At 37.5% G+C, this 27,204-nt stretch overlaps 1 protein-coding gene across 11 annotated transcripts in view; it reads left to right on the top strand.

The window, feature by feature from the left end:
* APC (APC regulator of WNT signaling pathway) overlaps positions 1 to 27,204 on the top strand; it is a 141,143-nt gene that overhangs the window by 75,705 nt on the left and 38,234 nt on the right. For 8 of the 11 annotated variants that reach the window (XM_049707478.1, XM_049707480.1, XM_049707485.1 and 5 more), the window contains 2 exons: positions 4,211 to 4,294; positions 25,208 to 25,312. In XM_049707478.1, the coding sequence (XP_049563435.1) occupies positions 4,211 to 4,294; positions 25,208 to 25,312 (189 nt within the window). The remainder of the gene's footprint in view (positions 1 to 4,210; positions 4,295 to 25,207; positions 25,313 to 27,204) is intronic. The other 3 variants (XM_049707483.1, XM_049707482.1, XM_049707484.1) reach the window with 1 other exon arrangement.

Below are 27,204 nucleotides of genomic sequence, written 5' to 3' on the forward strand. Positions count from 1 at the left end.
CTGTTAACAGTTTGGTTATTTATTTTCTCCATTATTTGTTCAACACATATTTGCACCTAGTATGGTGGTGCCTGCTCTCCTCTATGCCTAATTTTTCACTGTTAAAACAACTCTGATAAACATACTTACATCCTGTAAACGTGCGCAACAGGTTTTCTAGGTCAAGAATCAGTCTATTTCTTAAAGAGCTGTATGGTAAATATTTTAGACTTTGTGGCCATATGGTCTCTGTCGTAACTACTCAGCTCTGCCTTTGTAGCAAGAAGGTAACCATAGATGACAATATATAAGCAGATGGGCATGGCTGTGTTTCAGTAAAACTTAATTCATAAATACAGATGGCTACCAAGCCCTAATTTGCTGACCTCTGCTCTAGGGTGTATACCTAAAAGCGTAATTGCTGGTCATAAGGTATGAGTGTTTTGAATAGTGTGTGCCAAATTGCACTCAAAATGATTTTATCAGTTTACATTTCTCCTAGTCGTATGTGAGAATTCCCGTTTCTTTTACCTGATTTTTTCAGCAATTGTGAGTCACATTTTATAATTAACAGTCAATGGGCATTTGAAGCATTATCTTGTCCTTTAGTTTGTACTTCCATGAGTACTACTGAAGCTGATTATCTTTTCATGTATTTATTAGATTTTCATTTTGTCATTTTTCCATATCCTTTGCCCATTTTCTATTATGTTAAATGTCTTATTCTTATGTATTTGAGAGATATTTTAATATCCTCTAGATATCAATCTGTTATACATAATGTATATCACAACCCCTCCCTGCCAAATATGTTACCTACTTTAGCTTCATGATAACAAAATTAGTTTTTGTTATAAAGCTAAATTAATTGTATTGCCATATTTGTGCTTTCTTTGACCTATTTATACATCTTTTCCTATCCTTAAAGATACCCTCGTATTTTTTTCTAATAGTTTTAATGTTTTATTTTTACAATTAGGTCTTTAATTCATCTCACATTTGCTATTATATATGTTTTGGAAGTAGGAATCTAATTATATATATATACACACACATATGATTTTCATATCAATGTATATATACTTATTTAATATATACAATATAATTTTGATTATTTAATAAATATATATTATTAATTATATAATATGTAGTTAATTATGTATACACACATACATATACATAACACAGATATACACAGATCAATGCATATTTATGTTGTTAACTAAATTTCCCATTATCACTTGCTGGATGTGCCACTGTTTTCCCATGGATTGGTAATGCTGTCTCTGGCATCTGAGAAGTTTGTATTTGCTGGATATTTGTAGACTATTCTATTAGTCTGTTTTAGCTTCTCTGTCCCTGTGCTGATAACCACATTTGTTTTATTTGCTATAGCTTTATTAATCTTGGTACCTAGTAGGGTGAGTCCTTCTTATTTTTGTTTGTAAAAATGTGTTTATATTCTGTTTTGTTACTCATCAAATTCAAGGAAAAGCCTTATGGGCTTTTGATTAGAATTACATTGAATTTATAATTAATTTGAGGAGAATTTATAGCTTTACAATATAAAGATTGGTTCTTGGTTGAAAGGGTGACTCTGGAGCCAGTCCTCTGGGGTTCTAATTCCCTACCTGTCACGTATCAGCACTGTGATCTTGGGTAAACTCTCTGTCTCAGTTTTCCCATTGGTAAAATACAAATAATGATTCCCTGTAAAGTGTGAGGATTAAATGAGTTAATATATGTAAAACACTTGGAATCCAGCAAACAGAAAACACTCAGGAAATATTAGGTATTGTTATTAATTTTTTATCTCTCCGTTCATTTAGGTCTTATTTTATGTCCTTCAAAAAAGTTTCGTAATATTCTTCATAAAACTCTTACACATCTTTTTTTACATTTATTCCTAGATATCTTACAGTTTTTGTTGCATTGTGAATGGGATTTTCTTTAATTACATTACTAAATTTGATATATATGTCCAGCAGTCTTCCTGAACTCTTTTAATAGATTGTCTTAGTAGTTTAAGATTTTCTTGGATTTTCCATTCAAACTGTTATTTTGTTTGCAAGTAATGACAATTTTGTCTTTTCCAGTCCTTTTTTTCCTCTTTCTATTAAATAAGAACTCTAATACATCTTTGAACAAAAAGCAGTGATAATTTGTCTTCTTCATCTTCTCTTGGCTCTAAAAGGAATCCTTCTGAAGTTTCACCATTAAGTATGTTGTTTACTCAAGGTTTTTGATACCATTTATCAAGTTAAGGAATTTACCTTCTATTCCTAATTTGTTGAGAGTTGTCCTGAATTCATATTGAACTATATTACTATATTATTTTTTAAATCAGTTTTGCAAAAGTAATACCATCTCCATATTGCCAGAACAAGTAAGCATTTTTCGTTAAACATAACTTCATAAATATTCAAGATTGTCATATAGAGAATGGAAAGAAATTCTATTGGCTTCTTCCATTTTCCTGTTGAGTAACAGAAGCACAAAGGTGGTTGTGTCAGAAATCATCAAGGCGCAGATTTGACTTCAGGATTTAGTGACCTAATAGCAATACAGAAATGTAGTTCTGTGGAGAGGAGTGTTAGATATGATTTCCTTTTTCATCCTCTGAGTATTAAAAATTTTGACTTAGGACTTTATTGGTGAAGCGGAGCTAGTTACATAGAGAGAGGAGAACAATAAAATATTACAAAGCCACTAACTGTATGTAGTTTCATTGCTTATGTAATGCCAGGAAATATTTACCATCTGATGTAGAGGTGATCACTCATCTTTGCAGTCTCTTTAGAAAGCTACCAAAAGCACAGGTATTTCTTCTTCAGCATGTATTCATGATGAAAATTGGATGTGGTAAAATTTCTTAATTAAAGAATACTATTTACCTTAGGTTCACTATTTTCAGAATTATGATATAGGATCAGCACAGTTGTAGTGTTACAAAGGAAGGAAAGAAGGGAGGGAGGGAGGGAGGAAGGATTCTTTTTTGGTGAGTGCAACTTTTTTGAGCTTTTCTGTGTTTATCATAACATTGGAAAATAGCAACCGTAAGCATTTTTACTATGGCAATAAAATCGTAAAGACATTGTATTTCAGCAAAATTAGATATGCTCAAAGGGTAAGTTTTGTATGTAAGTTTTATAACTATATATACTTAAAGCTATTTGTTACAGTACTTTTATTATTTATCTATTGAGGTATACATGCTCAGAAATCTTTTATTGATGGGTGCATAATCATAAAAGTTTGGAAATGACTCCATCTAGCTTCTAACACTTTTTTCCCCATTGAAACAATTACTCTTTTTTTTTTTTTTTTGCAGTACGCGGGCCTCTCACTGTTGTGGCCTCTCGCGTTGCGGAGCACAGGCTCCGGACGCGCAGGCTCAGCGGCCATGGCTCACGGGCCTACCTGCTCCGCGGCATGCGGGATCTTCCCAGACCAGGGCACGAACCCGTGTCCCCTGCATCGGCAGGCGGACTCTCAACCACTGTGCCACCAGGGAAGCCCCCGGCAGTACTTGTTTTTAAAACATATACTTGAAAACACTTTTCCCACATTTTTTCAGTTCCACATTGTTTGATCTATAGTTACTACTTTGTGTTCACTTGAAGGTCTCAGGATATGGGCAGAGCAGTAGCTCTTACCATCATTGTGATCTTAGTGTTGGGAATAAAAATAATGTTTAGCTGCAGTAGGTATTTGGGAAAGCTAAATCTGAAAGGTACCACTGACTTGTAATAAGAATAACTTTGGGGAAGATTATTCTTACTGTTTAAAGCCTGATGTTTTTAAAACAAATCAGCTGCTCTTTCCCTTTACAGGTATACCATGCTTTGTATAAATCCATTACACTGTACTGACATCTGGATTAATATAGAAGATTAAATTCAGATGTACTTTTCTCTTTGTTGAAGTAGTTTTTGAGACTAGCTTTTAAATACCAATTTCACACTATATGCATCATACAATTTGATATATGACTTGTACTTTTATAGTTTTCCTAAGTAGATCTAGAGATCTGTTGTATAAAGTTAGATTTATTAAAAAAATTGAACTGATCCTAATATGTCATCAGTGTATGAATATGTATACATATCTAATTCTTATATAAGAGTGATTTGGTATAACCCTAAGCTGTTAAGTGGTAACCATAGTACGGTTATTTAAACTAATGTTTTTAATAAAAATAGATCTAATTTGGTTACTTATTTTATTTTAGCGAAGAATAACCAGAATTCAACAAATAGAGAAGGACATACTTCGTATACGACAGCTTTTACAGTCCCAAGCAACAGAAGCAGAGGTTAGTAAATTGTCTCTTTTGTTTGCAGACATAAATATAGGTAGTTATTCTAAGAAGAGAAAATAGGTATAATTAACGTGGCATCATTGAAATAGGTGCTCTAAAGAATTGAGACACATAATAAGTTTATAAGTTTTTTCACTAAATTAAATAGATTTCAAAAACCTTTACTACTTTGGTTTTTTCATAACTTTAAGGCAGTTAAAATTTATAGAGCCATAAATACAGATACCTTACTTCAGTTATCTGTTTTCGTATAATCAGATAACTAACTTAATTTGGCTACTAACAATTTGTAAATAAGCTATCTCTTTGTATGTAATCCATAGTAAGAATTGATCGTACACATATATCTATGCTTACTCTACAAACTCCATTAAAATGGCAGTAAAAGGATTAAATGAAAAATCACAAATACCAGGGGAGGTGACATCAATAAAATTTGGGGAGCTAGAAAGCAGGTAAACAAATTACTCTTCTAGCTTATGGTAGAGAGTTGACCCCTGAGTCAGCAGTAGGAAGTCAGGAAGCAACCCATTTTACACTGTGGAGTCCTACAAGTTTCCAGAATTGGTTACACCTGGATATGCTACCTCTGGATGTGGGGATTAAGAAAGAGGTTAAAAGCAAGAGGATGACTGAAAGTTTAAGAAGCTGGTGGAGCCTCCAGAACCTCTCTTCAACTCTGCATGGCTAAGTGACTGCTACTTTCCAGTCTCAGCAAAAGCTGAGAGATTATTCTGGAAAAGGTAAAACAAAGGGTCTTTGGATAAGGGTAATCCTAGTATAGTTGAAGTTGGGAGGGAGGTATCATACTAAAAACTGAAATAAGTGAAAATTTCCTTACTGAATGCTGAAACCCTCATTGGCATCCAGCTTTATAATACAGGCAAGTTTCTAGAAGCAACTTTTCTAAGAAATGTGACTAACCCAGGAAGAGAGACCTAAAGGTACTGACACTGGAGGATTCCTCAATAAAACATCCCAGCTAGACCACCCTACTGGATGGCTACAGCTGACAGACTCCATCCTTTAGACATAGAGCTTCATAGGCAGTCCATTCCTAAATATGGCTAGACAGCTAATGACCACCAGAGATTTTAAGAAAGTTTCTAATAAAAAAGATTTAATGGAAATAAAGACTATACAAGAAGAAAAAAACTTAAGAAAAGTAGAACTAACATTAATATTCTCAAGATAAAAGATAATTTATCCATAAAGTGAGAAAATGATGGTATACAAAAGGAACGTTCAGAGAATTTAAAAAAGAGTTCTTGGGAATTAAAATTGTAATAGTAGAAATGAAAAACTCAACAGAAAGGTTAAAAGATAAATTTCTCAGAAAATAGCACAAAGGAATAATGCAATGGAAAATAGAAAAGATAAAGTCAGAGAATCATTCTAGGAGGGTTCAGTATCCAAATAAAAAGGGGGTTCCAGAAAGAGAATGGACAAACTAGAGGAAGGAAATCCTAAAAATAAATTAAAATTCCCCAGAACTGAAGGGCATAGTTTTCCAGATAAAATGGTCTCTCCAGTATCCAGTGCCACAGATGAAAATCCCACACTAGATACATCATGATGAAATTTCATCTCACTGAGAATAAAGAGAAAATCTTAAAACCTTGTAGAGAAGGAGAAGAAAACAAATTTCACACAAAGAAACAGGAATACAAATGTCTTTAGGTATATAAACAGCACACTGGAATCTGGGAAGTAGAGTAGCAATTTCTTAAAACTTCTGTAAGATTATTTTCAGCTATGTTCCCAAACCAGTTCTCTGACACCACTAGTTGTCCTACAGTTCAAATCAGTTCTGACACTACCCAGACTTAGCGTAGACCCTACATTTAAGGGTAAAGTCATTCACAAGACTGCCCTCACTTCAGGTACCAGGCAAGTTTCAGGTGTCCCAAACCATCTGCACTCTGCCCAGCTTGTTATAAATTCTACCCAAGTGGGTGTATTGCACTACAGTTCAGTTCTGACATTAACTACTTGGAGGGAGCCTAGACCTTACAGGTTAAGGGCAGAGCCCTTCACAAGACTACGCCCACTTCAGATGCCAAGCCTCCCATACTTCTGCAAATTTGGGGTGTCCTACAACAGCCTTAGGTTTGATAGTTCACTTCAGTGACTCAGAACTCAGTAAAAGTTCTACACTTATGATTACAGTTTTATTATAAAGGATGCAGATCAGGAACAGCTGAGTGAGACACGTAAGGCAGGACCTAGAGAAGGTGAGGGTGGAGGATGCAGAGCTTCCGTGATCTCTCATGGAATCTGGACACATCACTCTCCCAGGACATCTTTGTGTTCACCAAGCAGGAAGCTGCATTGAGCTTCAGTGTCCAGAGTTTTTATTGGGGTTTCATTATGTAGGCATGCTTGATTAAATAAGTGGCTACATGATTGAACTCAGTTTCCAGCACCCTTCCCATCCCTGGAGGTCAGTCTTGACTAGTTCAACCGTCTAGTCACATGGTTGGCCTTTCAGGTGACCAGCACCCATCCTGAAGCTATCTAGGGATCCCCCATGGGTCACCTCATCTGCATGGCGAACTCAAGAAATTCCAAGCGTTTTTGAAGCTCTGTGCAAAGAACAAAGGGACAAAGACCATATATATATATTTTTTATTATACCACACGAGCCTATAAATTTATCTCTAGTCAACTGCCTATTAAATTTGAGAGTAGAATGCATTTTCAGATAGTCAAAGTATCAAAAATATGTATTTCTCTATACTGTGTTCTGGAAGCTATTAGTGGATATAGTTAAAATGAGAAGGTAAAGCAAGAAAAATGAAGATTTGGGGTCCAAGACATAAAGAATACAATACAAGAGAAAGACATGAAAGACTCCTCAGAATGAAGATGAAGGGAGATTCTGAGACTAATGATAGAGAAAGTAACGAGTCCCTGTTGGTACAGTTGAGAAGATTCTGGGAGAGATGAGTCTAAGAAGATGAAATCAGTAGACTACTTAATGTTTTTGAATTTATTGAAAGGAAAAGAAATTTACACAGTAGGAGAGAAACTGTGAGGGTGTCATAAGTACACAGAACACCAAATAAACAAAACAAAAAAAAGATACTCCATGGACAACGAGAAGTTGTAAAGGAAAGAATCATAGTATACCACCTGTCACTCATGACTATAATTTAATAGTCAAAATAATGCAAATAGGGAACAACTTATCTAACTATAAAATGTAAATTGGAAAAATAGAGGAACAGGATGAGTGTGGTGTGTTAAGGGTGGAGTATTGATAAAAGAGAAATCAGTCCTCATCTTACATAATAGGAAATCAATAAATGAGGCATTAAACTAAGAAAAGCAGAACCTAGCAACACAAGCAGGTTATTTAGAGATAGAGAAGTGAGTTCAAAAAAAAAAAAAATCCTCTGAAGGAGATGAAACTGTTTGCCTTAAGATAGCAGGAAATGGGATAGAGCAAGCAAGTGTGAAAGACCACTGTTCATTGTCACAAGGCTTTAGAACTAATGATTATTTCAACTGTGTGTAACTGATAAAAATAAAACATAAAAGAGCCAAGGCCATCATTTAGAAGATATTTATACTTACCTTCCTCTATAATCTGGATTGGCTTAATAATTATACCTTGATAATGGTGATTAGTAAAGAACTTAAGAGGAGCTTAGAGAAAGCAGAAATGTTGGTAGCAGTATATCCTAGGAAAAGTCATGTTTAATATACTATCAGTGAGTAACAAGAAGACCAAGCAATGGAAGTAAGGGGAAGGTACTATCTCAGGGGAACACAAATACTGTATATTTATACATGCTAGAAACTGAATGTTACTGAGGCTTGTGCATATTTGTCAGCTCTGCAGCTGAAATTTGGTTTTGATCACCATATAGAAGGATGGGGGTGTAAAAGACCATCCCCTCACCTATCTGTTTATAGCCAGCGAATTTGGGCACTTCTCACCTTGTTTATAGGTAAATAATAAGAAAACCTACATGGGTCTTAAGTGAACTATTGCTGAATAAGTCTCGGAGAAGCATGTAGGAGGCTCAGAGAAAATAAATTTTCAGGAAATTATTTGCTTCTTTAGTCAACTGCAGGAAGACCTGTCTGTGTGCAACAGGAGCAAAAGAAAAGCTGAATAAAAATCCACATTGAACAATAAACAACAGAATTGTTGCTAGGAAAAATTGGCTCAGTATTTGGGGACAGATTTGAGACACATCAATGGAAAGTTTCTAACGTGTAGCCAGATTCAGACTCACATTCCAGATCATGAAAAAGGAAGAGACTGCAAAGAGTGAAACATCAGCATAGTGCTGTTTTCTAAATATAATTCCTAAAAACGCAATGAAGCATTTATCGATATTTTTAAATGTTTATGATATACAAAGTAGCATGTACACTTTGATCCCATTTTTTTAAAGATACACACAAACATAGTGTATCAGAAATAATATGAAAAGGCAGATAACCATTCTTAATACCTCCTAGTTTTTCTGGTTTGGCCAGTTGTTTTGTAACTTTTTTATACTAACGACGTCCAGTTTTTATGATGAGAGAAAACTTTTGTATACAAAACAAATTTGTCATGTCCTGTCATGGCCAGCACATATTTTCCACCTGTGGAAAATTTGATCAAATAATGAACAGTTCTGTTTTGAGCCAAAAACAGTGCAGGCCCACTTATACACAGGGAAGACAACTGTTTCTAATGTTAAAAGTACAGGTTTTGAAAGTGTAGAGTCCTTTTTAAGACTATATTCGTCCATGCTTGTCTTTTTAAATATCTTTGGATTCAGTACATCTAAATTTGAAATATGTAGAAACATGTATTTGCTAAATAGGCAGTTTAAGTACAGTGTAATAGTCATATTGCTAAAAGTAGTTTAACCTGGCTGTCTCTAAGTCAATATAAACTAAATATTTGTAATATAAAGAATAAGTGTCCTTTTTGCAATGTTGACTCTTAAGGACTTTAAAAAAAAACCCAAAAAACCAATATCTCTTTGCTTCTTTTTCAGTGTCATTGGCATTACTCTATGTGGCATTCTGGTTATTATAACCCCTTCTGGCTTTCCAGTGTAGTTTATCTGTGTTTTGGTGGTGGTGTTTTTTTTTTAAATATAGCAGGTTCTTATTAGTCATCAATTTATACACATCAGTGTATACATGTCAATCCCAATCGCCCAATTCATCACACCACCACCACCACCCCCTACCGCTTTCCCCCCTTGGTGTCCATATGTTTGTTCTCTACCTCTCTGTCTCTATTTCTGCCCTGCAAACCAGTTCATCTGTACAGTTTTTCTAGGTTCCACATATATGCGTTAATAATATATGATATTTGTTTTTTTCTTTCTGACTGACTTCACTCTGTATGACAGTCTCTAGATCCATCCATGTCTCTACAAATGACCCAATTTCGTTCCTTTTTATTGCTGAGTAATACTCCATTGTATATATGTACCACATCTTCTTTATCCATTCGTCTGTCGATGGGCATTTAGGTTGCTTCCATGACCTGGCTATTGTAAATAGTGCTGCAGTGAACATTGGGGTGCATGTGTCTTTCTGAATTATGGTTTTCTCTGGGTATATGCGTAGTAGTGGGATTGCTGGGTCATGTGGTAGTTCTCTTTTTAGTTTTTTAAGGAACCTCCATATTGTTCTCTATAGTGGCTGTATCAATTTACATTCCCACCACCAGTGCAAGAGGGTTCCCTTTTCTCCACACCCTCTCCAGCACTTGTTGTTCATAGACTTTCTGATGATGCCCATTCTAACTGGTGTGAGGTGATACCTCATTGTAGTTTTGTTTTTTTTTTTTTTTTGCGGTTCACGGGCCTCTCACTGTTGTGGCCTCTCCCGTTGTGGAGCACAGGCTCCGGACGCGCAGGCCCAGTGGCCATGGCTCACGGGCCTAGCCGCTCTGTGGCACGTGGGATCTTCCTGGACCGGGGCATGAACCTGTGTCCCCTGCATCAGCAGGCGGACTCTCAACCACTGCGCCACCAGGGAAGCCCTGTAGTTTTTTTTTTGTTTTTTGGGTTTTTTTGCGGTACGCGGGCCTCTCACTGTTGTGGCCTCTCTCGCCGTGGAGCACAGGCTCCGGACGCACGGGCTCAGCAGCCATGGTTCACAGGCCCAGCCGCTCTGCGGCATGTGGGATCTTCCCGGACCAGGGCACGAACCCATGTCCCCTGCATAGGCAGGTGGACTCTCAACCACTGCGCCACAGGGAAGCCCTCATTGTAGTTTTGATTTGCATTTCTTTAATAATTAGTGATGTTGAGCAGCATTTCATGTACTTCTTGGCCATCTGTATGTCTTCTTTGGAGAAATGTCTATTTAGGTCTTCTGCCCATTTTTGGATTGGGTGGTTTGTTTTTTTTAATATTGAGCTGCATGAGCTGTTTATATATTCTGGAGATTAATCCTTTGTCCACTGATTTGTTTGCAAATATTTTCTTCCACTCTGAGGGTTGTCTTTTTGTCTTGTTTATGGTTTCCTTTGCTGTGCAAAAGGTTTTAAGTTTCATTAGGTCCCATTTGTTTATTTTTATTTCCATTACTCTAGGAGGTGGATCAAAAAAGATCTTGCTGTGATTTATGTCAAAGAGTGTTCTTCCTATGTTTTCCTCTAAGAGTTTTATAGTGTCCGGTCTTACATTTAGGTCTCTAATCTATTTTGAGTTTATTTTTGTGTATGGTGTTAGGGAGCGTTCTAATTTTATTCTTTTACATGTAGCTGTCCGGTTTTCCCAGCACCACTTATTGAAGAGACTGTCTTTTCTCCATTGTATATCCTTGCCTCCTTTGCCATAGATTAATGTACCATAGGTGCATGGGTTTATCTCTGCATTTTCTGTCTTGTTCCATTGATCTATATTTCTGTTTTTGTGCCAGTACCATATTGTCTTGATTACTGCAGCTTTTTTTTTTTTTATATAATTTTAAGTACAAAAATTTGTTTTTTATTGTTTAATGTTATTCACTTAAATGTTAACCTATTTCTTCTGTTTAAGTAGCAGTAAAAATAGAATTTGCCTTCTTTTTTTTTTTTTTAGTGAGATACATTTTATTTTTTATTTATTTTTTTTTTATACATCATGTATTAATTATTAAAACATACTCTGGTAAATATTATATATTCAATATGAAACAGGAGGAAAGGGGGCAGGGCACAACCTTTAAAAGAATTACATAGCCCGAGGACACAACATAAACTGATTAGAACAAAATAGGTCCAAGATGGCGGACGAGTCTACTTCCACTAGACCTTGAGCCTCAGTATACACTCATTGTAACACATCAGCAAGCTAGGCGACACACCCACAGGTGCCACGACAGTTCCAAGGATGACCATAAAGGTCAAAAAGTGGGCGGTGGCTCAATTCCTAGAAATCCCCACCCCTTCCCCAAAATAGCTGGAATACTCCTCCCACTCATCAGCGTATGAAATTACTCACCCCTATAAAACTAACAACCCCATACCCTGGTGCTGCCCTCGCCTTCTTTTTTTTTTTTTTTTTTTTTATTTTATTTTTTTTTTATAGGTATACCTGGATTTAATTCTCACTTCTACCGCTTGGTAGCTGGATAGCCTTAGGCAAGTTTCATACCTCCCTGAAATTCACTTAATTCAGTCTGTAAAATGGCATAATAACTTATTATAGCATCCTTTTAGGAATTTTAAATCAGTTCTTGAAATAAAAGTACACAATATATAGACAAGTATGGATTCCTCAATAGATGTTTGACCTTTCATTTCTCCAGTATCCCACCCGCATCAAATAAAGAAAAATACTTTTTAAAATTTACGAATATTTCATTGTTGTAAAGTTAAAGCCATAAAAATAATCAAATGGCCTACTATCATACCGTTAGAAGAAAAAAAAAAGGTGTTCATGAGAGTTCCATATTAGAATACAAGTTTTCCTTAGGCACCTGTTTATGTATGCTATTCTGCTCTTTACAATAAATAATTAAATTTAAAAGACTTAATTCCTCACTTTTAAGACCTTATTAGTTTACAAATTACATATTGACCTATGCTAAATTTTATACCGACCCATGCTAATGAATTCAGTACAGAAAACAAAAAACACTGCACTCAAGCAAACTACATATATATATATATATATATATATATATATATATATATATAACTTATATGAGAATTGCTACTCCAGCTTTCTTTTGGTTTCCATTTGCATGAAATACCTTTTTCCATCCCCTTACTTTCAGTCTGTATGTGTCTCTAGGTCTGAAGTGGGTCTCTTGTAGACAGCAAATATATGGGTCTTGTTTTTGTATCCATTCAGCCAATCTGTGTCTTTTGGTGGGAGCATTTAGTCCATTTACATTTAAGGTAATTATCGATATGTGTGTTCCCATTCCCATTTTCTTAATTGTTTGGGGTTTGTTATTGTAGGTCTTTTCCTTCTTTTGTGTTTCTTGCCTAGAGAAGTTCCTTTAGCAGTTGTTGTAGAGCTGGTTTGGTGGTGCTGAACTCTCTCAGCTTTTGCTTGTCTGTAAAGGTTTTAATTTCTCCATCAAATCTGAATGAGATCCTTGCTGGGTAGAGTAATCTTGGTTGCAGGTTTTTCTCCTTCAACACTTTCAATATGTCCTGCCACTCCCTTCTGGCTTGCAGAGTTTCTGCTGAAAGATCAGCTGTTAACCTTATGGGGATTCCCTTGTGTGTTATTTGTTGTTTTTCCCTTGCTGCTTTTAATATGTTTTCTTTGTATTTAATTTTTGACAGTTTGATTAATATGTGTCTTGGCGTATTTCTCCTTGGATTTATCCTGTATGGGACTCTCTGTGCTTCCTGGACTTGATTAACTATTTCCTTTCCCATATTAGGGAAGTTTTCAACTATAATCTCTTCAAATATTTTCTCAGTCCCTTTCTTTTTCTCTTCTTCTTCTGGAACCCCTATAATTCGAATGTTGGTGCGTTTAATGTTGTCCCAGAGGTCTCTGAGACTGCCCTCAGTTCTTTTCATTCTTTTTTCTTTATTCTGCTCTGCAGTAGTTATTTCCACTATTTTATCTTCCAGGTCACTTATCCGTTCTTCTGCCTCAGTTATTCTGCTATTGATCCCATCTAGAGTACTTTTAATTTCATTTATTGTGTTGTTCATCGTTGCTTGTTTCATCTTTAGTTCTTCTAGGTCCTTGTTAACTGATTCTTGCATTTTGTCCATTCTATTGTCCATTCTATCTCCAAGATTTTGGATCAACCTTACTATCATTATTCTGAATTCTTTTTCAGGTAGACTGCCTATTTCCTCTTCATTTGTTAGGTCTGGTGGGTTTTTATCTTGCTCCTTCATCTGCTGTGTGTTTTTCTGTCTTCTCATTTTGCTTATCTTACTGTGTTTGTGGTCTCCTTTTTTGCAGGCTGAAGGTTCGTAGTTCCTGTTGTTTTTTGTGTCTGTCCCCAGTGGCTAAGGTTGGTTCAGTGGGTTGTGTCGGCTTCCTGGTGGAGGGGACTAGTGCCTGTGTTCTGGTGGATGAGGCTGGATCTTGTCTTTCTGGTGGGCAGGTCCACGTCTGGTGGTGTGTTTTGGGGTGTCTGTAGACTTATTATGATTTTGGGCAGCCTCTCTGCTAATGGGTGGGATTGTGTTCCTGTCTTGCTAGTTGTTTGGCATAGGATGTCCAGCACTGTAGCTTGCTGGTCGTTGAGTGAAGCTGGGTGCTGGCGTTGAGATGGAGATCTCTCGGAGATTTTTGCTGTTTGATATTATGTGCAGCTGGGAGGCCTCTTGTGGACCAGTGTCCTGAAGTTGGCTCTCCCACCTCAGAGGCACAGCACTGACTCCTGGCTGCAGCACCAAGAGCCTTTCATCCACAGGGCTCCTTAATTTGGGATGATTCCTTGACTATTCAGGTATTCCACAGATGCAGGGTATATCAAGTTGATTGTGGAGCTTTAATCCGCTGCTTCTGAGGCTGCTGGGAGAGATTTCCCTTTCTCTTCTTTGTTCTCACAGCTCCCAGGGGCTCAGCTTTGGATTTGGCCCCGCCTGTGCGTGTAGGTCGCCGGAGGGCGTCTGTTCTTTGCTCAGACAGGACGGGGTTAAAGGAGCCGCTGATTCGGAGGCTCTGGCTCACTCAGGCCGGGGGGTAGGGAGGGTCACGGAGTGTGGGGCGGGCCTGCAACGGCAGAGGCCGGCGTGACGTTGCAGCCTGAGGCGCGCCGTGCGATCTCCCGGGCGAGTTGTCCCTGGATCCCGGGACCCTGGCAGTGGCGGGCTGCACAGGCTCCCCGGAAGGGCGTGTGGCTAGTGACCTGTGTTCGCACACAGGCCTCCTGGTGGCGGCAGCAGCGGCCTTAGCGTCTCATGTCTGTCTCTGGGCTCCGCACTTTTAGCCGCGGCTCGCGCCCGTCCCTGGAGCTCTCTCAAGCAGCGTTCTTAATCCCCTCTCCTCGTGCACCAGGAAACAAAGAGGGACGTAAAAGTCTCTTGCCTCTTCGGCAGGTCCAGACTTTTCCCCGGACTCTCTCCCGGCTAGCCGCGGTGCACTAACGCCCTGCAGGCTGTGTTCACGCCGCCAACCTCAGTCCTCTCCCGGCGCTCCAACAAAAGCCGGAGCCTCAGCTCCCAGTCCCGCCCGCCCCGGCGGGCGAGCAGAAAAGCCTCTCGGCTGGTGAGTTCCGGTCGGCCCGATCCTCTGCGCTGGAATCTGTCCGCTTTGCCCTCCGCACCCCTGTTGCTGTGCTCTCCTCCGCGGCTCCCAAGCTCCCCCACTCCGCCTCCCGAAGTCTCCACCCGCGAAGGCGATTACTGTAGCTTTGTAGTATAGTCTGAAGTCAGGGAGTCTGATTCCTCCAGCTCCATTTTTTTCCCTCAAGACTGCATTGGCTATTCGGGGTCTTTTGTGTCTTCATAAAAATTTTAAGATTTTTTTGTTTTCGTTTTGTAAAAATTGCCATCGGTAATTTGATAGGGATTGCATTGAATCTGTAGATTGCTTTGGGTAGTATAGTCATTCTCACAATATTGATTCTTCTAATCCAAGAACATGGTATATCTCTCCATCTGTTGGTATCATCTTTAATTTCTTTCATCAGTGTCTTACAGTTTTCTGCATACAGGTCTTTTGTCTCTCTAGGTAGGTTTATTCCTAGGTATTTTATTCTTTTTCTTGCAGTGGTAAATAGGAGTGTTATCTTAATTTCACTTTCAGATTTTTCATCATTAGTGTATAGGAATGCAAGAGATTTCTGTGCATTAATTTTGTATCCTGCAGCTTTACCAAATTCATTGATTAGCTCTAGTAGTTTTCTGGTAGCATCTTTAAGATTCTCTATGTATAGTATCATGTCATCTGCGAACAGTGACAGCTTTAATTCTTCTTTTCCAATTTGTATTCCTTTTATTTTTCTTCTCTGATTGCCGTGGCTAGGACTTCTAAAACTATGTTGAATAATAGTGGTGAGAGTGGACATCCTTGTCTTGTTCCTGATCTTAGAGGAAATGCTTTCAGTTTTTCACCATTAAGAACGATGTTGGCTGTGGGTATGTCTTATATGGCCTTTATTATGTTGAGGTAGGTTCCCTCTATGCCAACTTTCTGGAGAGTTTTTATCATAAATGAGTGTTGAATTTTGTCAAAAGCTTTTTCTGCATCTATTGAGATGATCATATGGTTTTTATTTTTTAATTTGTTAACATGGTGTATCACATTGATTGATTTGCATATATTGAAGAATCCTTGCATCCCTGGGATAAATCCCTTTGATCCACTTGATCATGGTGTACGATCTTTTTAATGTGTTGTTGGATTCTGTTTGCTAGTATTTTGTTGAGGATTTTTGCATCTATGTTCATCAGTGATGTTGGCCTGTAGTTTTCTCTTTTTGTAGTATCTTTGTCTGGTTTTGGTATCAGGGTGATGGTGGCCTCATAGAATGAGTTTGGGAGTGTTCCTTCCTCTGCAATATTTTGGAAGAGTTTGAGAAGGATGGGTGTTAGCTATTCTCTAAATGTTTGATAGAATTCACCTGTGAAGCCATCTGGTATTAGACTTTTGTTTGTTAGAAGCTTTCTAGTCACAGTTTCAATTTCATTACTTGTGATTGGTCTGCTCATATATTTTACTTCTTTCTGGTTCAGTCTTGGAAGGATATACCTTTCTAAGAATTAGTCCATTTCTTCCAGGTTGTCCATTTTATTGGCATAGAGTTGTCTGCAGTAGTCTCTTAGGATGCTTTGTATTTCTGTGGTGTCTGTTGTAACTTCTCCTTTTTCATTTCAAATTTTATTGATTTGAGTCCTCTCCCTCTTTTTCTTGACGAGTCTGGCTAATGGTTTATCAATTTTGTTTATCTTCTCAAAGAACCAGCTTTTAGTTTTATTGATCTTTGCTATTGTTTTCTTTGTTTCTATTTCATTTATTTCTGCTCTGCTCTTTTTGATTTCTTTCCTTCTGCTAACTTTGGGTTTTGTTTGTTCTTCTTTCTCTAGTTCCTTTAGGTGTAAGGTTAGATTGTATATATCAGATTTTTCTTGTTTCTTGAGGTAGGCTTGTATAGCTGTAAACTTCCCTCTTAGAACTGCTTTTGCTGCATCCCATAGGTTTTGGATCATCGTGTTTTCATTGTCATTTGTCTCTAGGTATTTTTTGATTTCCTGTTTAATTTCTTCAGTGATCTCTTGGTTATTTAGTAATGTATTGTTTAACCTCCATGTGTCTGTTTTTTTACGTTTTTTTCCCTGTAATTGATTTCTAATCTCATAGCACTGTGGTCAGAAAAGATGCTTGATATGATTTTAATTTTCTTAAATTTACTGAGACTTAATTTGTGACCCAAGAATGTTCCGTGTGCACTTGGGAAAAAAGTGTAATCTTCTGTTTTTGGATGGAATGTCCTATAAATATCAATTAAATCTATCTGGTCTATTGTGTCAGTTAAAGCTCATGTTTCCTTATTAATTTTCTGTTTGGATGATCTGTTCGTCATTGTAGGTGAGGTGTTAAAAGTCCCCCACTATTATTGTGTTACTGTCGATTTCCTCTTTTATAGCTGTTAGCAGTTGCCTTATGTATTGAGGTGCTCCTATGTTGGGTGCATATATATTCATAATTGTTATATCTTCTTCTTCTTGGATTGATCCCTTGATCATTATGTGGTGTCCTTCCTTGTCTCTTGTAACATTCTTTATTTTAAAGTCTATTTTATCTGATATGAGTATAGCTACTCCAGCTTTCTTTTGATTTCCATTTGCATGGAATATCTTTTTCCAGCCCCTCACTTGCCATCAGTATGTGTCCTAGGTCTGAAGTGGGTCCCTTGTAGACAGCATATATATGGGTTTTGTTTTTGTATCCATTCAGCGAGCCTGTCTTTGGTTGGAGCATTTAATCCATTCACGTTTAAGGTAATTATCGATATGTATGTTTCTGTGACCATTTTCTTAATTGTTTTGGGTTTGTTTTTGTAGGTCCTTTTCTTCTCTTGTGTTTCCCACTTAGAGAAGTTCCTTTAGCATTTGTTGTAGAGCTGGTTTGGTGGTGCTGAATTCTTAGCTTTTGCTTGCCTGTAAAGCTTTTGATTTCTCCATCGAGTCTGAATGAGATCCTTGCTGGGTAGAGTAACCTTGGTTTTAGGTTCTTCCCTTTCATCACTTTAAGTATATCATGCCACTCCCTTCTGGCTTGTAGACTTTCTGCTGAGAAATCAGCTGTTAACCTTATGGGAGTTCCCTTGTATGTTATTTGTTGTTGTTCCCTTGCTGCTTTCAATAATTTTTCTTGGTCTTTAATTTTTGCCAATTTGATTAGTATGTGTCTCGGCGTGTTTCTCCTTGGGTTTATCCTATATGGGACTCTCTGCACTTCCTGGACTTGGGTGGCTATTTCCTTTCCCATGTTAGGGAAGTTTTTGACTATGATCTCTTCAAATATTTTTTCAGGTCCTTTCTCTCTCTCTTCTTCTGGGACCCCTACAATGCTAATGTTGTTATGTTTAATGTTGTCCCAGAGGTCTCTTAGGCTGTCTTCATTTCTTTTCATTCTTTTTTCTTTATTGTGTTCTGCAGCAGTGAATTCCACCATTCTGTCTTCCAGGTCACTTGTCTGCTTTTCTGCCTCAGTTATTCTGCTATTGATTCCTTCTAGTGTATTTTTCATTTCAATTATTGTATTGTTCATCTCTGTTTGTTTGTTCTTTAATTCTTCTAGGTCTTCGTTAAACATTTCTTGCATTTTCTCGACCTTTGCCTCCATTCTTTTTCCGAGGTCCTGGATCATCTTCACTATCATCATTCTGAATTCTTTTTCTGGAAGGTTGCCTATCTCCACTTCATTTAGTTGTTTTTCTGGTGTTTGATCTTGTTCCTTCATCTGGTATATAGCCCTCTGCCTTTTCATCTTGTCTATCTTTCTGTGGATGTGGTTTTTGTTCCACAGGCTGCAGAATTGTAGTTCTTCTTCCTTCTGCTGTCTGCCCTCTGGTGGTTGAGGCTATCTAAGAGGCTTGTGCAGCTGTGTTTTTTTTTCCTTGATCAAACTTAACTACACTCTATTTTTTAAATTGTTTTTAAAGAGACAGCTTTTGTTTTTATTGAGCAGCACTGTGTTTTTTTTTAATTTATTTATTTATTCATTTTTGGCTGCATTGGGTCTTTGTTGCTGCATGCGGGCTTTCTCTAGCTGCGGCGAGCAGGGGCTACTCTTTGTTGTGGTGCATCAGCTTCTCATTGCAGTGGTTTCTCTTGTTGTGGAGCACGGGGTCTAGGTGCACGGGCTTCAGTAGTTGTGGCTCGCAAGCTCTAGAGCGCAGGCTCAGTAGTTGTGGCTTGTGGGCTTAGTTCCGTGGCATGTGGGATCTTCCCGGATCAGGACTCGAACCCCTGTCCCCTGTGTTGACAGGCGGATTCTTTACCACTGTGCCACCAGAGAAGCCCTGTAATATCTTTTTTGATATTTTATGCTTTGAGCTTTTGCTTCTTTCTAGCTTATTTAGTTATAGTTAGTTTTTATTCCCACCATCTTTCTTTTTTTTTTTTTTTTTTTCCAGTACGCGGGCCTCTCACTGTTGTGGCCTTTCCCGTTGTGGAGCACAGGCTCTGGATGCGCAGGCTCAGCAGCCATAGCTCACGGGCCTAGCCGCTCCGCAGCATGTGGGATCCTCCTGGACCGGGGCACGAACCCATGTCCCCTGCATTGGCAGGCGGACTCTCAACCACTGCGCCACCAGGGAAGCCCCCCACATCTTTTTTATATTCTGATTATTGCTATTTGGCTGCATCAGCAGGGTTTTTTTTCTATTTCTAAATCAATATTCACATTTTTTCTATTTGATTGGCTCCTTTACGTGTATGAAATAGCCCTCCTTAATTCCATTTAATGCTCTTCACCTTGAATTTATTTTGTTTGCTATTAGTATTACTGCACTGGCCTTCTTTCTGTCATCATTTGCTTGGTGTAACATATTCCCTGTCTGTATATTTCCAAATTTTACCAACTTTCTGGCCTCTGAAAATTCCTTAAAAAAATTGTCATTTGTTAATAACAATTCTCATTTTCCAGCACAATTATAAGGTTATTGCAGGTTGGGGGCTTGTTTGTGGTTTTTGTATTTAGATTTTTATTTAGATCATTGGATTTGGGTCTGACTGTTTACCACTGTGGCCTAATCTAATTCTTGTTTCTTTTTGTTATAATAATGGTCATATCATTCATAGTCTAAAAGGTTTACATTTATTCAGTGAATGAAAACTAAAAGAAGGTGCTATGTCTTATTCGAGAAAGAAAACTCTAATTTTGCTGTTTCATGTTTCTTTATTCCATTATTATCATTTTTCTAATATAGATCAGAGAGAGAAGCTTGAAAATAGAGAAAACTGGGAATCAGATACTCATAAATTAGGTCATATACAGTGAAGACAAGACAAGAAAAGATGTCTGCTAAATAATTTCTCTACCGTGAAGCATCTTATTTTATTTTATTTTTTTTTCGGTACGGGGGCCTCTCACTGTTGTGGCTTCTCCCGTTGCGGAGCACAGGCTTCGGACACGCAGGCTCAGCGGCCATGGCTCACGGGCCTAGCCGCTCCGCGGCATGTGGGATCCTCCCGGACCAGGGCACGAACCCGCGTCCCCTGCATCAGCAGGTGGACTCTCTACCACTGCGCCACCAGGGAAGCCCCTGAAGCATCTTATAACACTGTCTTTGCCCTACCTGCTGACAACTCTGGTTTAGGGTCTAGATGTGGAACATAATTGAGATGATGTAATTATTACACATGATTCAAATCTCAAACGTTCCAAAAGGATATGTGAGGCAACCAGTGCTGCCACTTTCTTATGTATCATTTCAGACAGGTTGTTTACTGGCAAACTCGTACATTTGGGGGTGGGGGGTGCTCAGAAGGGTGCAAACTGTGAGGTAAATTATGGCATGGTTTAACAATCTCTAGAAAATAGCCAGTGAGAAATATTTATTAAAATCCCATGCAGAGTACTCTTACAACCCATTAATAAGGAGACAACCACACTTACAAATGAGCAAAAGATTTGAATACACGTTTCACCAGAAAAATATATAGGAATGGCTAGTAAACACATGAAAATATGCTCAACATCATTAGTCACTAGGGAAATGCAAGTTAAAACCACAATGAGATACCACTTCACACTCATTAGGGTGGCTGTAATCATAAAGGAAACAGTAAGCTTTGGCAGAGTTATGATAAATAGAAGCCGTCATACATTGCTGCTGAGAATCTGAAATGGTTTGGCCACTTGAAAAGTGTGGCAGTCACCTGAAGTATTAAACGTACAATTATCATATGACACAGCAATTCCACTTCTAGGTATCTATCTAAGAGAAATGGAAACATGTCCACACAGAGACTTTCACTTGAATGTTCATGGCAGTATTATTCACAATAGCCCCAAAGTAGAAAAATGCAAATGTGTATCAATTGGTGAATTAATAAACAAAATATGGTATACCCTTACAATGGAATACTGTTTGGCAATAAAAAGGAACAAATTGATGACACATACTCTAACAGAGATGAACCTCAAAAACATTTTACTAAATAAAAGTAGCTAGACACATAAGTCCACATATTCCGCTTATAATTAACGTACAGAAAAGACAAATTCATAAAGACAAAGTAGATTTATATTTACCTGAGGCTGTGGGTGGGAATTGGGATTAACTATAAAGGGTTCTTTTAGAACACAAGAGATCTTTTTAGAGTGATGAAAATGTTCTAAAACTGGAGTATTGTGATGCTTGGTAAGTTTATTAAAAATCATTGAGCCGTACACTTAAAGTGGGCCAATTTTGAGATATGTAAATACCTCAACAAAATTGTTTTGTTTGTTTTTTTAATTTTTTTAGTCCTAGGATAGAAAACTGGGGAAGGTGTCCAGCAACTATGGGAATAAGGAAACTAGATAGGATTATTCTTTCAAAGGAATCAGAAACAATCTCTTTGTTCTCAGTGTTAGCAGTAGTTTTAGATAGTGATCAAAGAACACAGACAGGCCTGTAGCCTAGGATCAGTGAAAGAATAAAGGGAAGTAAATAAGTAAAGAAAATTAAAGATAGTAAGTGTTAAATATTACTTTGTGCTCTAGAGTCAGATTGCTTGGGTTGTGATTCCAGCTCTGGCTCTGCCATTTACTAGGTATGTGACCTAAAGCCAGGTACTTACCATCTGTGCCTCCTCAGTTTCTTCATCTGTAAAATGGGGATAATAATAGTACGTGCTTCACAGAGTTGATGTAAGGATTAAATAAATCAATAGATGCCAAGTGATCAGTGCATAACAGACATTAGATTTTTTTTTTAACTTCATTATTTTCATCATTATCACCATCATCAGTTGGGCCTGGCAGTCCTGCAGGCCTACTGTGTTTCTCTGGATCCGCCCTTCTCTCTCTACTGGAAATGACTATTTCTGATGTCTGCTAATCTTCGTCCTTCTAATAATTTCATCTCCTCCTTCACAGAGAAAACAGTAGCTATCGTCAGAGCTCTCTCTCCTTCCTACCAGGAAGCATTCTGCCTTCCTTCCTGTGCTTTGGATTTTCAGTTCCTGCCTTCTCAGGAACTTTGTACTCTTACCTCGTTTCTCTCACATATTTATCTTCTTTCTCTTCTGTAGCATCTTTTCATTGGAATTTAAACATGCTCAAGTCTTATCTTTAAAAATAGAAAATGAACCTTCCTCAATTCCACCTCTCCCTGCAACTGTTCTTCATCTGTCCCCTTCCCGTCCTCATTGTCTTTTCCTAATCTTCACTCCAAAGGTGTTTCTAGACTCCAAGTCTGTATTTCCTCCCCACCATTCACACACACCAGTCTAGTCTCTATTCTCATAGTTTCACTGAAATGGATCATTGATAACTTCCATATTGCCAATTAAATTGACATTTTCAGTCTTCATCTTGATACTTTCCACATTACTGAACACTGTTGCTTGAAATATTACACTCTTGGCATATTTTTTGGTTCATACGCATTCCTTAAGACAAATTTCTCTTTTCTCTTTATTTTCTCTCCCTCCCTGAGACCATCTTATTTATACTTAGGGCTTCACTCACCAGCTGTATGCTTTTGGCTCTCACATTCATTTTTCTAGCCCTGAGCTCCAGACTCCTAAATCTGTGTACCTGCTCTGCATCTCTACTTAGTTGTCTTAAAGGCACTTTAAATCCAACATATCCAAAGCATAATTAATGATCTTCTCCTCCTAAGTCCTCCTTATGAGCCCCACATCCTCCAAAATACCCTCATTCTCCTTTAGTATTACCTATCTCTGTGAATAGTACCATCATTATTCAGTCGTGTGAGCTAAGGAACACAGGAGTAATTCTTGACACCAGACCTCTTCCTCCACTCGCCATATCCAATCTATCATGTAGTCTTTCAGATTTACCTCTGTCTCCACTGCCTTTATCTCCATCACTGCTTCCCTAGGTGTAAAGTACCATTATCTAATACCTACTTTAATACATAGTCTCCAAACTTGTCTCTTCTCTTTCTTACCTACTTAGACCATTTTAAATTTGACTTTAAAAAATCAAAACACATGCACCTTTTCCCGTTAGTATTACTGGTATTAGTTATGTGAGGGCAAGAGTGCCATCTGAGAATCACACTAAATGCAGTAAAATCAGTAAGGTTTTTGTTTTTGTTTTTACCATCTTTCTGTTCTACTCTTCACACTATAGTTCTTTGATGTTCTAGAGCAAGCCATGTTTCCTCCCAGCCCAGGTTCTTTGCATGTGGTCTTCTGTTTACCTAAAACCTTCACCTTCTATCCCCATCCCATTTCCTAGAACTCCTGTTTGTATTTAGATGTCAGTTCAGACAACGCTTCCTAAGGGAGCTCTTCCCCCCAAGTCCCCACAACGTATGGCATCCCTCTGGTGTATATCCTTACAGCGCCCTGTACCCTTCCTCAGAGTACTTGTCAAAGTTTTAACTCTGTTGTCATTTCTCTCATTATTTGATAGCATCCCTGACTAGACTGAAGCTTGAAGAGTGTGTTGCAGTGTCTGGTTTTGCCAACGCTGTATTCCCCAGCACCTAGTGAAAGTAACCAACATGGCAGATACTCAGTACTCTTATATTGACGTCTTCAATTATGTTAGTGTCAAATCTTAGTGGATTTAGTGGGTTTTGTTTTGTTTTGTTTTGCGGTACGCGGGCCTCTCACTGTTGTGGCCTCTCCCGTTGCGGAGCACAGGCTCCGGACACGCAGGCTCAGCGGCCATGGCTCACGGGCCTAGCGGCTCACGGGCCTAGCTGCTCCGCGGCATGTGGGATCTTCCCGGACCGGAGCACGAACCCGTGTCCCCTGCATCGGCAGGCGGACTCTCAACCACTGTGCCACCAGGGAAGCCCGATTTAGTGGTTTTTGATTCATTTTGTCTCTAGATTGATTTTGTATTCTCTACTTTTGTTGATTTTGTTGAATTTCGTAGTGTAATTTTCCCATGGTGATATTTTTTCTTCTGTTTCTGAATTATTGAGACTGCCTCTCTTTTGCCTATATATAACTTACACTAGTTTATTGATGGAAATATTGGTAAATTATTAAGTCACATCTTAAATGGTCTAGGAAAGCTTTATGTTTAAAGAAATTCTAGTGGAAGCCATTTTGCAATAGTTTTCCACTATTATGTCAAATTTTTTAAAGTGTAATTTTTATTTTTGCGTTATCATTTTCCTAGGGCAGGCACATTTGTGATTGTTTCTATAAAAGATAATGGAAAAGTTATTTTATTTCTTTGATTCTACGGTGATATTTTTTTCAAAGTGACTGCTTTGTACTGGATATAATCTCTCTTGAAATGACTGCTTTTACTGGATATAATCTGTCACTTTCATTTTACATAGCAGATGGTGGCTACATTAGAAAAAAGGTTTTTGGTTTTTTTCAGATCAGAATCTTAAGAATTTATCTGTTGGTTTCATACGACTTTTATTAGCAGAAGATGTATTTAGATATTCTGTGTATAAACATAGTTATACAGAAGGTGTTTTTAAGCTTAGGTTAATAGTTTAACTTATATTTGCAGCTCTAGTAAACGCCAGAGCCATGTGACCTTGCGGAAAAGACAGTTATTTGTTCTAGTTGGGTTATATCCCTGATAGTGATGTGAGCACAGCTGGTGGAGGATGGTGTTTCTGTGAGTCTCAGAAAATCCTTTGTCTTGTGTGGCTCTAATGCTCGAGGGACACACTTCACTTTCCTTTTACCGAAATAGTCGACAGTCAACCCTGCTGGAGCTGATGAAGTATAAAGTGCAGTTCCATGCTTTTGTAAACCTGTATAATTGAGGCATTCAAAGCTTTAAAGCAAGAACGAAGGAAAGCTCTGGGCTAAGAAAGCATACACCATTTTTGTATGTAATGATGTTAACTCCGTATTAACAGAGGTCATCTCAGAGCAAGCATGAAGCCGGCTCACATGAAGCTGAGCGACAGAATGAAAGTCAAGGAGTGGCAGAAATCAACATGGCAACTTCGGGTAGTGGTCAGGTAAATAAATTATTTTCTTAATTTTTTTCCAATTAACTATTTAAATAATTAAAAAGGAATACAGAGTGAGATGATTCTCAGAAAGATCTATAAATCTTATCTACTTTCTTAGTCTTGAATGGATATCTCCAGAAGAATTCGGTACCAAAATTCTGTGTCGTTTTTCTTTATTATATCTAACAATAATGCTTTCAAAATTTCTAAGTATATTTTATAGCTCTAAATTGTGTGTCTCTGTTTTAGCCTGAAGTAATTTGCATGAGAAGAATTTTTTTGAAAAATAAATACTAAGCTGCATTTTGGTCATATGTGATTTGACCTAGTTATTATTGCTTGTATTTGAATAGGTTTGCTCTTTCTCTGTGGCATTCTTTGCAAAGACATTTTTATGTTTTTAAAAAATGGCCATAAGAACTTATAGTTCTTGTTTTATGTTGCACTTCAAGGTTACATAAATCTAGAAATTTAAATCCTATCACTGAAAAAGATGATTCTAATGCTCATACAGAGTAGAAACATAGCCTAATGATGTTTACTGTTGTCATCTTTAGCAAAATTATGGACGTTAATTTTTTTTTTTAATGTAGAACTATTATCTTGTTACGTTGCCATCAGTCTTCTATTAGAGTTTTATTGGAATGCATCCTACTATGACAGTATTTTTCTTTGGAGTGTTCTGTATTCTCCACATTTTTTCAATGAATATTTTATGTTGTAAATGAATCATTTTTTTAAATACAATTTCACTAAGTTAATTTTAAGGAAATTTTCTTACTGTTGATATAAAATATTCCCTTAGTGTCTGTAGGTTACTTTTAATGATACTAGTTATTTTAAAAGAGCCTGCTTCTATTAGTTCATTGAAATTTAAAGCTTAAAATGTCTCATACTTGAGTACTTAAATTTATTTTACTGAGTTAAAACAAAAAGATACCTCATTTTAATATTACTGGTGAGCACTGTAGTGGAGAAAACTCTATAGATGGTAAATTAGGGAAATTATATTTAAATAGCACATTTGGGTTATTTCTTTGTATATTGCTTAGGGAATTCTTTGGGAACAATATGTGTTCCTACACATACGTAGAAAGAAGAAAAGTTCTGTCTTTTTGATAGAAAAAAAAATTGTTCGCTTAGGATTAGACCCACTATTAGTGCTTTGGGTCGTATTCCAATTATTATATACTTTAACGCCTCACCTATCCAATAAGCTGGATATTCATTTAAAAAAGAGATCGAATCCCTATCACACTTCTTACATCAAAATTAATTCTAAGTAGATTAGATTTGATGTCAAAAATGAAAACTATTAAAAATAGTAAAAGATAAGAAGAAAATGAGGGTAGAATTTTTATAATCATGAAGTGGGTAGGAAACCATAAGAGAAAGGAACAGTAGGTTTTACATAAAAATGTAAAACTTCAATATGCCATAAAATCATAGCAAAGTTACAAGATCAAATTAATGATGCTACAGCTACTCCCAGATCCTAATGTAAGATGAGTGGTATACATCTGTGGGACTGTGATTCAGTTATGCCAAGATTCCTTTAACCTGTCTTAGTAGGATCTACCCATATGACAGCCGCTTGAGGTTTGTTCATTTGCTTTGTTTTATTATTTGCTCCAGAGACAAAAACCATTGACACTAATTACAACTGAAAATAATCTTTTTGACTCTCAGGGTCACAGTAGCATGATCTATCAAAGCTCCTTTCCTGGTGCCCTTATCTCTACCACTTTGTGGAAATTCATTCTACCTCACCTGGTTTCCTGCCCACATCCACTCTGCCGGAATGATCTTTACATGAGTAAATCACCCTCTTTGTAATATCCTTTGTTGGCATCTCTTGGTTCTTAGAATAAGATAACCCTTTATTATGACCTGTATAA

The sequence above is a fragment of the Orcinus orca genome, chromosome 3 (assembly GCF_937001465.1).
Source record: "Orcinus orca chromosome 3, mOrcOrc1.1, whole genome shotgun sequence".
Lineage (NCBI taxonomy): Eukaryota > Metazoa > Chordata > Mammalia > Artiodactyla > Delphinidae > Orcinus > Orcinus orca.